Source organism: Terrapene carolina, unplaced genomic scaffold (assembly GCF_002925995.2).
Source record: "Terrapene carolina triunguis isolate 2854851 unplaced genomic scaffold, T_m_triunguis-2.0 Scaffold228, whole genome shotgun sequence".
Taxonomy (NCBI): Eukaryota; Metazoa; Chordata; order Testudines; family Emydidae; genus Terrapene; species Terrapene triunguis.
The window spans coordinates 2514106-2529795 of NW_020664579.1; the positions used below are offsets into that span (position 1 = coordinate 2514106).

General features: G+C 39.8%; 1 protein-coding gene across 1 annotated transcript in view; it reads right to left on the minus strand.

Annotated features, from left to right (window-relative positions):
- Window positions 1-15690, minus strand: part of KIF13B (kinesin family member 13B) — a 124035-nt gene that overhangs the window by 92656 nt on the left and 15689 nt on the right. The window contains exons 8-10 of the mRNA XM_029912478.1: window positions 13295-13406; window positions 5652-5864; window positions 1829-1939 (exon numbers count right to left, since the gene is read on the minus strand). Coding sequence (XP_029768338.1) covers window positions 1829-1939; window positions 5652-5864; window positions 13295-13406 — 436 coding nt within the window. The remainder of the gene's footprint in view (window positions 1-1828; window positions 1940-5651; window positions 5865-13294; window positions 13407-15690) is intronic.

The window sequence follows — 15690 nt, forward strand, 5'->3', positions numbered from 1 at the left end:
CTGTTACTTATCACCTTATTATCTTCTAGGTGTTCGCAGATTGATTGCTTAATTATTTGCTCCATTTTTGTGGGTACTGAAATTAAGCTGACTAATCTGTAATTCCCCGGGTTGTCCTTATTCCCCTTTTTATAGATGGGCACTATATTTGCCCTTTTCTGGTCCTCTGGAATCTCTCCAATCCTCCATGACTTTTCAAAGATAATTGCTAATGTCTCAGATATCTCCTCAGTCAGCTTCTTGAATATTCTAGGATATATTACATCAGAATCTGGTGACTTGCAGACATCTAACTTGTCTAAGTAATTTTCATAACTTGTGCTTTTCCTATTGTATGCTTCTAAAATTTTGAGAGAACGGACATTTATTTAATTCCCCATAATGCTTTGATAACTTTTTTTCCTCATCACCACAGCTCGCTGCTTTTCTTTTCAACCCTGTAATTTTGTATCCGATATTGGGCATTTTTAATATTTCCTTCCCTCATGCTCCTGGGAAGGACAAGGTGGATTCTTGAAAGTTCTATTGTATTGAATCATCTCTGTTCTTGGAGATGTATATTTATATTATTAATGCTTTCTGGTGTGGAAGAAATATTATGGTAGGTGAAGATGTAAAGTTTGTATTAAAGAACCTGATAAGCTAGCACTTTTTTTCTAATAAAAACAGAGACAAACAAAATACCCTCACACCATTTTACAAACAAATTCCAGCAGTTTTATCATAGACAGCATTAGAAAAAAAACACCTTAAGACTTTACTATTTAAAAACCTGATGCAGCAAAAGCAAAAGTATTCATCTTTAGCAAACCAAGAATCGGTAAAAGGTTTGACATGGAAGTGAGGTTTTGCACATTTACATTTTCCCCCACTCTAAAATGCAGGTTGGATATAAGCCACAAGACCAAAAATAAATCACTCCACTTGACACAGCTTAACAATTAAACCTTTTAAACTTAGCATTGCACAAGCACTAGTTCTTATTCTTTCACTGCCAACATTTCACTTTTTCCCCCAGAAACTATGATAAGGCTCTTGAAGATCTCAGCTCTGTAAACATGTTATAACAGGTCAAGAATTTAGGAGCATAAAGAAAAAAAGGTAAATAACATTTCTTTCAAGAGGTCTGAGGCCAACAAGCTAACCTTGTTTCTGATCATGCCACCTACAAAAGCACTTTTGTATCACAGGGTTATATTTTCTCATTATTTAATATGCTATCTACGTGAGCTTTCAATAGATTTTTCAGTGCAAGTGCTTACATCAACACTTGTTTGGTAAGGATGGGAAGTGTCACGGTGAACTGCACAAACTTTCAACTTTATTGTTTGCTGTTATGTGCTGAATGCTCTAAACATCAGGGATAAGAGAAATGTTGAGCATACAGGGGGATTTTGAAGTTACAAAAAGGAAAAAAGACAAGTTCAATTATTTTTTAATATTGTGAATACTCCTTAACTTTGTTTTTTGAGGTATTCAGCACATAACCCTGTATTTAATGCACTCATACTCTATCTTTAACCACAGTCAACAATTTCACTGTCTGAAAGGTATAAAAACCCTCTAATCCTCTCCATCCATGGATTTTTTAAAAGCAATCTCTCAATTTACATAGAGTCTGAAGGTTTATTATTGTCCCCAGAGCAGTAATCTGTGATGTAACCTGCTATCCCAGGAATTAAGCAGAAGCCCTTTAAAAGGGCAATGAACTGGACCTACTTACCCATAAACGTGAAGGGCTATCCTGACAACTATTATGAAGGGATAAACGAAGGAAGTAAGTAATAAGATTTTCTCCCTAACTGCCAAAATCAAAGAAAATGCAAACCTGTGCTATCTCCTCTGTTTTTCTTAATTTCTCTTCCCAGGTGACAGTCATTTCCTGGATCAATTTCTCAGATTCCTCCAACCGATCCTTTAGTTCTGGTGATTTCATAGCCTGCAAATGAAAAAACAAGACACTGAATTCCTTGATATTAGTACCTAGATTATCCTTATAGATTAGACATCAATTTGACAGGTCAATAAAGGAAACTTAACCCCCACTCCTACCGCAGAAAGAATTCATCTCCCTCGACACATTTAACCAAATCACTTATCACCACCACTTCTCTCGTGTACTGCTAGTTCCAAATACAGACCCTCAAAAGAGAGAGTTTATCTGCCCTAATGTAAATCAATTACAAGAAGTCTTTCCATTGCCATGAAGAGATCAACCATATACTAAGCCCATTTTGTTGCCATGTTCAATTCTGAAGCCTCACTGGTTGGTATCTAAAAGAATCAGAGAGATTGTCAGAAATGCTGGGCTTGGCCTATTATCACTTTCTCAATGATTTTCCCCACAAAAAGGCAGTTAGGGTCCCAATGATTATTGGCATGGTCATTATTGCGGAGATTTAATTTTGCATGGTCCAGGGTTCGGCTCCTAAGAGATCACTTTTCTCCACATGGATCACTCAGACAGCTGAAACACTCCTGTTGGTATTTTGCAAAGCTGGAGGCAGGGTGATCCTAACAGAATGCTTAACACTGGAATTCTATCCCCTTGTCAATTCATCAAGTTTGTTGGCCTTCATGACTGAGTCAGAGCCTCATGCTTATTCAAGGAGGCAAGTGGATAGATATTTTCCCCATGAGATTGGTATGGGGCTGATGTTTCTGTATCATATGTAATGTCCACCAGTACTAGTACTGGGGTATTCTTCTTATACTATCTTCAATAGGAAGTAGATTTGTTATAATAATTTATGCTTATTTGTGTATCATTTCCATTTACAAAATGAAAATACTGTCAACCACTTGGTGTTTACACAATGTCAATCATGCAAGCAAGGGAGATTTAGGTTAGATATTAGGAAAAGCTTTCTAACTATAAGGATAATTAAGCACTGGAAAAGGTTTCCAAGCGAGGTTGTGGAATCCCCATCATGGGAGCTTTTTAAGAACAGGTTAGACAAGCATCTGTCAGGGATGCTTTAGGTATACTTAGTCCTGCCTCGGCAGAGGGGTCTGGACTAGATGACTTCTCGAGGTCACTTCTGACCTTTCATTTCTACGATTCTGTGAAACATAGCTCCTCATTGGACCAACTTCCTAACCCCACAACCATAATTCCTTCAAGAAGAATCCAAAGTAAGCACAGAGACTTCGCTGCATGCCCTGAACAGACTCCAGATCTCTTTGACCAAGAGCAGAAGCAAGAGCTAGGAGTGTAGGTTCCTCCTCTGTACTGGAGTTTCCCCAGCCCCCAGATATACTAGTCTAGGGACTGTCAGCTGGAGCATTTCAGCAGCAGAAAGGCCACCTTTTACATATCTAAATCATAAGGAATTCATAGCTCATAAACCAACAGCACGGATTGTATCCATGAAGGAAACGGAAGCCAGTGCAGTCTCTAGAACAAAGATCTAATATGCCTAATTCTAATAAAGTATTGAGTAAGCAAAGGCAATGGGATCGAGTGAGCAAAGCACAAAGTTGGAAATAAGTTATTTTCAAGTTCTAAATCTGCTTTGGTTATTTCATATGATCTTAGATAAATCACTTAACATCTGTGTCTGCTTCTCCATCAGCATGGAGATCAATTATACCTACACAAGGAGGATTTTTTGGTTGCTGTTTGGATAGCGTATGTGCATGAGATATATAAAATTAGCACTAAGCATTATTAACCTTATTTTGACACCCAGGTGACACAACATTGCATATTTATTAGAACAAAATACAAAGCTCTCAGAAACACAGGACCAAAACCAGAATGTAGGAAAGCAGGCGCATCCCCAGAGTGTCTGAATTAGTTGGTTGTTTAGTTTCCAAGATCAGCAGAGAAATGTTAGTAGACTTAGTGTGGACACAGTACCACATTTTGGAATTAGTTCCAGAAGAGTTAGGTTAACTTGACTCAACTACTATAGATAAAATAAAAAGATCAAAAGAGAGGAATGAATCTTATTCATCCAGTAAAAAATGAAAGTGTCAGATATTGTTCTGCTTACAGCTATTTGAGAGAGAAAGTGAGAGACACTGACGCCAAAAGGAAAAAAACACTGTAAGGTCTAAATTTAGATGGGAACGTCAGAATGTAATTCTGCGACTGTCCATATGGGTCACTAAACATTTTTTTTTAGAAATATGTGTAAGCGATTATTTTATGAAGATAAATAGGTCATATACAAATGCAATAAGCTGGAGGGGAAGAGAGGATATAAATATAGCTTATGATCTTTACAGTGCAGACTTTTAGCTACAAGCTGTATAGCATTTTTGTATTTTGTGTCAATTCCATTGAGATGATGGTGGGGGTAGGATTTAACACACAGAAAAGGAATGATCACTTATATTACATTGTTTGAGAGAGCTGGCTTCCATTATTTGGGCACTAATCCCTTTCTATCAACAACCAGCTAGAAAATGAAAACAAAACCATAAAATAAACACACAGTACTTCTCAAAGGATCTCCAAGGATCTGAAAATTTTGGCATGTGTGCGTTTTTTGTTGGCGTTTGTTTTTGTTCTCAAGAGTGACTACTGATTTTGGGTGCCTGACTTGAGATACCTTAAAAGGGATTAATTTTCAGAGGGGGCGGGGCGATGCTCAGCAAGTTCACGTGTCTCAACTTAAACACCCCAACACTGAAGCACTAAAAATATCACTAGTCACTTTTGAAAGCCTCAACCATTGAGCCCCATAACACTCCTCTGATGGAAGTAGTATTATCCCAATTTTCCAGAATGAGAAAGAGACACAGATTAAATAACTTGGCTGGGGCCATAATCACAGCAACTTCTTTGGCGGTTCTGGGAAGAGAACCGAAAACTACCCTAACTCCTAGCCCTGTTTTCTAACCATTAGATCATGCTCCTGCATGCTTCAGTTTGAGGCACAAATTAATCACAAGTATCTTGTCTTCAACACCTGAAATAGGGGCTAAATTCATAATAAATATTAAATGTTTTTGAAAGTTGTAAGGTAAACAGAAGTCATGTGAATATATTTACATCTTGAAAAAAGTGTTGTAATTCTGCTGTATTCCTGGGTAGTTAGGTAAAGCCCTCCCAATAGCAAGCACAGTCTTTCAAATGTCTGTGTCCCTAGTTCTAGCTGTATGTGTTCCTTCCTCCTTGATCTCTGCCTAAGCTTGGACACTACAATGTGACCACTTAATTGGGGGGAGGGATATGAATCATTGGTGGGGTTTGAGCATTGGCCTGCTAAACCCAGGGTTGTGAGTTTAATCCTTGAGGAGGCCACCTAGGGATCTGGGGCAAAATCAGTACTTGGTCCTGCTAGTGAAGGCAGGGGGCTGGACTCGATGACCTTTCAAGGTCCCTTCCAGTTCTAGGAGATGGGATATCTCCATTAATTCTTATAAAATTCTGAAACATTTCAAGGGAAGCTTGCCTCTCACATTATCACCCCCACTAGTCAACACTCAGCAGCCTCATATGGATAAGAGGAAAAACGGGGAGAGGAAGAAAGCTGAGGTGAAGAAAGATGACGTGGATTTTCCCCATAAATACTGTCTAGTATTGCCTTATTGATGTTTATCTTCAAGCCCAGACAAAATATCTAATCAGTGTCTTCACAGGATTGCAGCAGCATGAAGCAGAACACCCAAAGGAGCCTTGAACAGCTAGTATATTGTACCTCTGCTTTGGTGAGCTGTTCTCGGAGCTTCTCCACCTCCTCTCGGAGTTCTCGGATGATGCGGGCATTGGGGTCTTCATTCACCACGGCATGATTAACTATGTTCTTCGCCCGGTCTGCGTACCTCAATGTGGAAAGGGTCTCATCGTAGTTATCTGCTGCTGGGCTGACTGTTGCCACCATAGCAGTCTTGCTGTTACCACCAAGGCTGTCCTGTAGGAGAGCAAAGGAAAAAAAAAAATCAGGCAGGATTTTTTGTTTATTTGTTTTTTAAAAAGAGCACCGAATAATAAAGGAGGGGACTGGTAATGACAGAGCCTTTCACCCCAAGCCCACCAGTTCAAATCCAGTCCATGTAGGTAGTAACTAAAAGCTGTTTGCATCTGAAGGCTATTTGGTGGCCTATGTATACTGGTTTGGTGGCCTCCTTAGGTCTTCTATTGGTGCCCCCCCCAGGAAAAGAAGCCACTTGTGAATGTTCTCTTTCTGGCAGTCATGAGCCTTCCTCACTGGTCCAGAGTGTCAGTGTTAAAGCAGAATGAAGCAAGAGAGGGCAGGAGGGAGAGAGACACCCCATCTTTCAGGTAGATTAAGCCAATCTGATTGAGATTTCTGAAAAGTTAGGCCTGTAATTGCTGACAGCATCATTGTCCATCTAAACAGATTGGCTAAGGACTGTATCATGGAGGCTAAGCTACTTTCTTGTCCCTAGATGTAGTCCCTCCTGACCAAGGGTGAGGGAAAGTTGCATTGTTGTTACCTATGCTGTATTTGTTCTATGGTTGACACAGAGGACTAATCTTCAGAGCTGTCAAGTTCATCTCGGGTTATCAGTGGCCTCCACTCACCTGAGGGCATGGGACTTTTATTGTTTTAGTGAGATCCATCTACCATTCCATGTTCACAAATAGTCTGGCAACTTTCACAAATACTGAGTGTAGATTTTAAAAAAGTAATTCTAATGTATCTGGCAACCTCACATCAGCAATTGCATGCCAGGGATGATTGTCAGGGACTATTTCAGACAGAAACATAGGACCTCATCCAATCTATGTATTTTGTAGGTTACATTCAGTAGTTGTTTACATCAGCAAGCTCTGGTAGAGGTCCCTTGATGCAGGAAGCATGTTGCAGAGGCACAAAACGGCTATGACTCCATTTGGGGGGGGGGGGGGGAGAGGAAGAGAGAAAGGGAAGAGAGATCATAAGAGACTAATGCAACCCAGCTCTCTGTTGATTCAGCAGCTTTTCAAAACTGTTCTACTAGTGTTTAAAGCTGCTTCCTATCACAGGGAGAACTCCAGCGAAGCAAACCAGCAGTAGCATCTCCTGCCATCCACAGGAATTAAACTTTGAGTCAATGGATATGATGCGACAGGCAGGAGATGACGTAATTTATCCATTCTTGTGTCCGCTTTGCTGGCCTTAGTGCTGTGTTCTATTTAAACTCATTGGTGGGGTGTCCTCCTCTAACAAGCACATCTATGATGAGCCCATATAGGATGCAGAAGCGGACAGCAATAAAATGTTTTCAACAAAAGTTACACCAGCAAGAAAACAGTATATTACTGTGCATCATTTTAATCAGCAAATTGGAGAGCAGGCTAATAATAAATGCTTGTTCAATACAGAAGGGTTTGTAAAAATACCAAACAAAATATTTGTCCTAGAAGGTAAATAGCTTAAGGCTATCTGTTTAAAAATAAAAACAAAAACAGATCAAAGATGTTGCACTTGACCAATTTGTCATACAAAGGTTTACTTTTTTTTGTTTTTTGTTTTTTTTTAAATACAGCAAGTTGTAGCTAGAATTTGCTACACTCAGAATGGAATCTAAACTGTTTAACACAACAGGAACAGATCTTCCAAAAAGGAAAATCATGCCACAAAAGAAAAATGAAGGTGTTCCTCAAAAAGTGGACATCACTTTAAAAGGTGCCATAAAGATAACCCCACCTAGGAGCTACAGTTATTGAGGTCATATATCCATATTCTCTGAGCCAAAGGGAAAAAACTTTTTAGTGCAGTAGTTCTTCATCTATTCCATACTGTGACCCTTTTTACATATTGGGGCTGCTCTCTTATCCTGCAAGATGGGAAGGACAGGGTGGTCTTGATTCTCACGTTGAGCACCTGCCTTAGTGTAAATGTAACCAACATGGCACGTGTAGCACTAAGTTACATGTAATACCACACAACCCACAATCAGTTTATGGGTCAGTTACTAAATGAAATGGTTTTGAGGATTCAGTGGTCATTTTGCTGGTCCTACTTCTTGTTCAGCCAATTGCTAAAACAAACAATTTGTTTACATTTACGGGAGATAATGCTGCCTGCTTCTTATTTACAATGTCACCTTACATTATCTCCTGCAAATTGTAACCAAACTTGTTTTTCTGAGCGATTGGCTGAACAAGAAGTAGGACTGAGTGGACTTGTAGGCTCTAAAATTTTACACTGTGTTGTTTTTGAGTGTAGTTATTTTTTGTACATAATTCTATATTTGTAAATTCAACTTTCATGATAAAGAGATTGCACTACAGTACTTGTATTAGGTGAATTGAAAAATACTATTTCTTTTGTTTTTTACTGTGCAAATATTTGTAATAAAAATAAATATAAAGTGAACACTGTACACTTTGTATTGTGTTGTAATTGAAATCAATATATTTGAAAATGTAGAAAACATCCAAAATATTTAAATAAATGGTATTCTATTATTGTTTAATAGCGCGATTAATTGTGTGATTTTTTTAATCGTGCAATTAATCACGATTAATCTTTTTAATTGCTTGACAACCCTAGTTTTCTCTACCAGAAATATTACTCACTTACAATAGGTGTTAACAAAACAAACAGTTTAGAACAATCTGACCAAAAATTCCCCTCTTAATAGGTCTACTTTCACTGTGTGTTTTGTGATGTCACCATTTCACTTGTCTTCCAGTTTTTTCCAGCTGGCACTTTTAGGCCTGAATCTGAATGACAGTTAACTTTCTAGTGTACTAGCTTTACATTTAAAGGAATACAGACCTTTTTACAAACCATCTCTTTTATATTAACAGCTAAATGCACTGCTGTACTGTAGACAGAGCCCTAGAGTTTAACGATATAACTGGTTTTATTTGTGATTGTAGCAAATACTTCTACATGGGACTTCCATGACCCACCACACAGATCAGTCAGAGGGAAATCTGGATTGCATTATAGGAGATGTAGTCCTCCAGGAGCCTGGCCCATATAATAGAATGGGGGCCTGAACTACAATTCCCATAAGGCAATGCCCTGATAGAGAAATGCAGTCTGATGTTTTGTTGAACTAGTCAGAAATATAATATTTCAGATCTGTTAAACAAACTAAATATTCCAATTTGGGTGGAACTGATCTGAAAATGAAATATTTATTTTAATTTTCCCATGGACAATTTAAATTTTGTGGAAACTTTATTTTCCTATCAGAAAATCATTCTAATGGAAAATTCCCAACGAGCTCTAATCTTAAGTAATCCATGAAATGTAGGTCAAAGATTGCCACTGGGCATCATTAAAACTATTTGTCTAATCATTTCATTCAGGCGAACGCATTGAAGCTTTCCATAACAATCCTCAACGTGTTTAAATTCACAGAATAAATACCACTAGCTTATGGGAATACACTTTTTGTCTGCATAAATATAGTCCCATCCCTACATGTCTGCAAACTACTTTGTCTTGCAGGGCCCACTCCAAATAAAATAGCAATGTACTCACATCACAGCCATTGAAGACTATATGGGATCCAGTGTGAACTGGTCCTGTTCAATGTGGGTTTTTTTCCTTGAGCCAGGGACTTTTTTCCCCTCTCCCGAACATTTTCAAAAATGTGAAGTAACTGGCAAATGATCCCAGGTTTGTATATACAGTATGTCCAAAATCAGACACTTTTTGGAATCCACAGAAAGTGTTCATAGTTTACACTTTGAGAACTTCCATTGCATCAATTAGCTCCAAAGCAGAGCTTATATTAAAACCACTAAATTGGAACTCTTCTCCATAGGAGGCTGGGCTTCCTATCAGTGATACACCATCATGGTTCATAACCTATCCATTATTAATTTTCTAATGGTCCCTCCATTACTGTGTTGACTGCTCAGGCCCAGCTCCAGCGCATCCAATTTATTTGTATATATCATTCTCTGTTGTGCAATGGCACTGGTTCCTTTATTGCACAGTGGGAAGGGTGAATGGAGAATAAGCTAGACTCTCATAATGAAAAAGAGTAAGTTTGCAACAGGTGGGGGGCTTAGTATGTCAGAGACAAGAACAGAATGGAAATAACTAAGAAAAAAAAAAGACTAAAACCAGCCAACTATGTGTCGGCACTAAAATTATCGTGAGAACACTATTGGAATGTGAAAATTTAGACATTGCTTTCCTAACCAACACCTAGAACAAGAAAATAGTTTACGAGGCGATCACTGTTCTCAGTTCCTACATTTTTTTCATTTTAATGTGCCTCAAACTGTAGAACACCCACACAGAAGGCAGGGTAAATATAAATGTATAATTGATAAAACACATCAAAAGCCTGATAAGTTGGTAAGAAGATTGGTTATTATTTTCGACCAAGTTCTCACTTGCATTTAGGTTCTGGTGTTGCTCCTAATGGCTTCAATGTGAACAGAATTGTGCCCCTACCATCTGTCATCCAAGGATCTTCAAGTAAGTTATAAACATGAAGGGCCAGATTCTGAGCTGGTTCTGAGATTCACAACATTCCTTTGACATAAATAATTGTTGTTATATCTGTTTTACAATGGGGAAGATGGGCACAGAAATACTGAATGGACTTGCCCAAGGTCACACAACTGGGTACAGAACCCAGAAGCTGCAACTGGCATTGTTGTTAAAGTTTGTTTCCAGTAATGCCCACAATACACAAGGAGCTTTCCGAAGATAAAAGAGTATGGTCCCTGCTCTGAAGAGTTTAGAATCCAAGATAAAAAGACCAGGACAGGAAAATAAATGGAAAAGGGATAGAGGCAACATACAAGTAGTAAAGCTAGTAGATGGCCAATCTTGCAATACAAAGTCTTGATTATGTCAATGGTTATTCAAATTTGCTCTAAAACAGTGGCTTTCAACCTGTGGTCCACAGATCCCTGGAGGTCCACAGACTAGGTCTAAGATTTCCAAAGGGATCTGCATCTCCATTCAAAATATTCTAGGGGTCCGCAAATGAAAATAGGTTGAAAACCACTGTTCTAAAATATAGATTATTCCTAAGTACTCCTAGTATCCTAGAATACATTCTCTCTCCTGCACCACATTGAAAAGGAGTGGCACATTGTATAATAACAATCCCCAAATGCTTAGAGTTTAAAAACAAGCTTGGACATCTTTAATTGATGAATTTTTAGTTTGAGCTTTCTTTAAAATATAATCAAATTATCTTTTTCACTAGGTATTAGTTAAAAATTTCGTCCTTGAGTTTCACTTAAATGAGCTTGTTTTTGAAATTAAGCCTTTGTTAGGATTTTAACATGAACAGGACAAAGGAAATGAGTTGCTTGGAGGAAGGCATAACAAAAGTCTGTTTCTGAGCTTCAGCGCTTACTATGCATGCCATTGCCATCTTTGCTACAATGTATCGGGCAGGGGCTCAACATGAAACTCAATCTATTTGCTGGATTACGTCTAGAAAAGGATCAGCATAACTAATTCTAACAACAACATGGGAAAGCCTCTGAAAAGGTTTCCATTTCTGCTTCCTCAGATTCTGTTACCCATACATAGGTCTCTCTACTGTAGTAAACTGAAACAAACCAAGCATAGCTGATTACAACATAGCAGAGAAGCAAAGTACATTTGTTTCAACAAACTTCGAGACAGTGAATATAAAGGTAAGGCTATATTTTAGCATAGATAAGTGTTGTGTGAGGCAGCATTGTGAAAAGAAGATTTACTATATTATAAGAAAAATAAAATTTATTACTTCTGCTATTCTATTCAAACTTTTATACAGCTTCATCACCGCAGTATGTGATGTTTAAAATCTTAGTATCTACAAGGTTAACTTGTTAACTGATTTCCCAATGTTAACTATTACAAAACAATATTGTGGGAAGGTTTGTTAAAGGTAACTACTGGGAAAATCAAGACTCATAGTGCTAAGAGGCTACATCAGTTGACCTTTTATTTCCCTACTGTATCTAGCCCAAGAGGCAATGAACTGCACTGAAGGTCAACTATTGGGGGGAGGGAGGGTTGTTTTGTTTGGTTTTTTCCAAATTTCATTATAGGAAAAAGTTTAAACATTTTAAGTACCTCTATATCCTGCAGTTCCCTTTTTATTTATTTATTTATTTATTAACACTTGTAAGTAAACTATGGGAATGGAGGATTCAGATCACATTATGTTTAAAGAGATCACCTAGGGATTATGTGCGGGTGGTTAGACTGGGTGCAGTCTACAAAAGGATAGAATCTAGCTTTAGCAATCACTGGGTAATAGAGCTGACATAAATGTTTCTTTTCCAGCTTATTTCTTTATACCAATAAATATCATAATTACCTCTTGATAGCAAGGAAGTATAGGACAAAAGGTAAGGAAGGAAGAGATACCAGCTTTCCAAGATTCATAACTAAGTCTGATAGAAACATTTTGAACTTCACAATTTTGATGTGGAAAAACAGAAAAAAATGTAATAAACATTATGGGATACTCTAGTCCTGATGCCCCTATTGGGTCTGCACCTCTATAATGCAGTTACTTTAAAACCTAGCCAATCTGCCTGTCAGTCACTTGATCTGTACCAATGGAAGGAAAATCCATCTCATTATAAGGAAAGCACTTGCCTCTTTGGCTTTAGATATGAAAGCAACCAGGTAGCTCTAAAGGTAGGATATTCAAAGATCAGGAGAAAACAGGATCTTCCTTAAGTGAAACTACCCAGTCACTGCCCAAACTTCTCTCTTTTTGGTTGACTGCAGCTTACCATCCTTTTATAACCACTATATATTAAAGGAGGCAGCAGGAGCAAAAAACAAACATTTAGATATCAATGAGCGTCATTTAAAGCCCTCCTACATCCAGTTTCTTTTTGCAACAGTAAACTTCAAATCAGAATGATTTGCAGTATAGAAACTGACTCCATAACTGCGCATTTCACATGAGCATGAGAATATGACTGCAACTGGACTGCAGACTGGAATATGTTTTGTGAATACACCCCTGCTGAGTTGAAGCAAAGGGCTAAACATCGTATCCAAAATCTCTGAAGTTAATCATGTCAACCATGACACTGGGTAAACTTAGGTCATAAGGAGATGGTCCAGGCTAAATCAGCCCCAGAGTTCTAAGTGTAGCTGTTAGTGAGTTGACTCAAAAAGCTGGACTTAAATATTTATTAGATCACTTAAAAAAATATGCCCTATACTTTTGGCCATCACAGAGTTATTCCCAATAAGCACGGGAGATAGAATGTATCCTCTAGAGACACTAATGGCTAATACCCTTCTAATTCTTCAAAGATGAGGCTGCTGCATACAAAACTAGGGTTAGATGATGGAACAATTGTATTTTACACATTATGAAGGAAAAATTCTTCTCTCTCTCTCTCCTCATGCCACCCACTCCAAAGATGTATGAGAAGTTCACTTACTTTAAGTAACCAAGTGAGCACAGAATCACGATATGGAACAAATTTGTTCTTGTTCTTGCCAGCAGCCTGATCCGCTAGAGCAGAAATAACCAGCCCAAGAGTTGTAAGGGACCTGCATGGAGAAAGTAACCAACCCATGAACAAGTGAAGAGATCTATAATTCAAAAAACCCTTTTAAATATGATGGATGCCCAAATAAACTGAAGAAGTTACTCACCTTGTGCAGTAACTATGTAACTATGGTTCTTCAAGATGTGTCCCCCTATGGACGTTCCACTGTAGGTGTGTCTGTTGATCGGAACTTTGGTAGCAGTCCATCCCGTTCGCCATGCACTATTCCTCACTTGCCACGAGGCTAGCCAGCATGTGTGGGAAATCCCTCCTCAGGAGTATAGATCCCAAGGGACCAAAGAGTTGCCCTAGAATCCTTCAACATGTGAAGGGATGCATCAGTCTTCTCAGCAAATAACTTTATCCCTTCAAAAGCAAGGTCGTTCCACCATAGTTTGGACCTTTTCAGGGAAGCCAGACAAGTAAAAGCACAAAGCATGTCTCATCACAATGGCCACAGAAATCGAGTGCGCCACTGTGTCAGCTGCATCTTGCGCGGATTGGAGGGACACTTTAGCCAACAGCTGGCTCTCATTGACTATTGCCTTGAATTGTTCTTTGTGAGAATTAGGCAGTTGCTCAATAAAGGAACTGAGTTTTGTGTAGTTTTGGTAGTCATACTTTGCCAATAAGACTTGGTAGTTTGCTACACGGAACTGGAGAGTAGCTGATGAATATGCCTTCCTGCCGAACAGATCCAAACATTTCCAGTCCCGGTCATAAGGGGTGGTTCTGAACTGGTGCTGGCGGCCCCTACAGTTAATGGCATCCAAAATGATGGAATTAGGAGGCGGGTGGGAAAAGAGAAATTCTATGTTCTTTGCTGGCACGTAATACTTTTTGTCCGCCCACCTGCATATTGGCTAGACAGATGCAGGGGTCTTCTATATGACTTTGGCAGGATCCAGGAATGCCTCATTAACAGGGAGGGCCACTCTGGAGGAGGTGGAGGAATGTAAAATGTCCACCAGGTTGTGGTAAGATTCAGTATTCTCCTGCAAGGGTATTTGTAGGGCTTCTGCCACCCTCTGTGCCAGGCCCTGGAATAATGTGAAATCAGCCATTGATGGCAGAGGGGGCATCACCGTCTTGTCTGGTGACGATGATGAGAAGCAGGCTTGAGGAGTGACTTCTTCTTCCACCTCAATCTCCTCTCCTACTTGTTCTGGGGGTTCAGAAGCCCTCGAAACCACAGCTGAAGGAGGGTGTCTCCTTGTTTGCTGACATGCCACACTAGAGGCATGGGAGGCTTGCTGTTTATGAGCCTGCCAAGAGTCCCAGTATGGCTATTGTGGTGGGTATGGGCCCAGTGGTTGGTAACATGGCTGACCAAACCAGGGAGGCTGTGGATCAGGTGGATGATATGCCTGATGCCCATAGTAAAATTGAACCCCATATGACAGGTGAGAAGAGCGGCGGGAACCCACATTTTCTCACTCACTTTCTGACTCTGATGATGAGAAAAGCAGTGCACGGCAGGGAGATGTCAGTGAGTCCAGGGCTTTGGGCAAACTTGGTACTGGGGCCCCGATACTGAGTAGGGGTGAGTCAGGTGCGTTGGACACTGAAAGATCTGTCACGCACTGGAAATCCAGTGGTGCAGATGGCGTCGGTACTGCCAGTAGTTGTTAGTGCAGAGAGGCTTGCATCGATGGAGTTGGAGATGTGGACTTGGCCGCAAAATCCATTGATGCCAGATGCACCGGAGTTGGTACCAGTGCTGATATCCGTACCGATGGAGCCTTCCCCGGGGCGGATCTTCTATGTTTTTCATGCTCCTGCAGTACCGATGCTTCTTTGCCCATGCCTATTGGGTCTTTGGGCAGTCAAATTTTCTCTGTCATATGGTACCGCTTGTGCCCTGGGTACCAGTTTTAGATGGCTTTGGTGCTGTTGGTACCAATGATACTGATGAAGCTGGAAATAGTTTTCAGCTCCATCAGGGCTCGCTACAGGGACTCACAGACCTTCTCTTAGAGGCCTTGTGTGAGTAGCTCATCTCTCTAGGCTCACCTCCCTTCGACGTAGAGGATTGTGGTGAGAGTTTCTGCAGGGACTCAGGGGTTGAAACACCAACTCCATGAGCAGGAGTTTGAGAATTAACTCTCTGTCTTTCCTGGACCTAGGTTTCAGCTGCTGGCACAAGCCACACTTTTGTGGAATGTGCTTTTCTCCCAGGCAGCGAATGCACTGCCAGTGTCCATCAGTCACTGGGATAGATTCCATGCAACTGAGGCACTTTTTGAAGCCCAGGGAGCCGGGCATACCCTTGTCCGGGGGGGTCA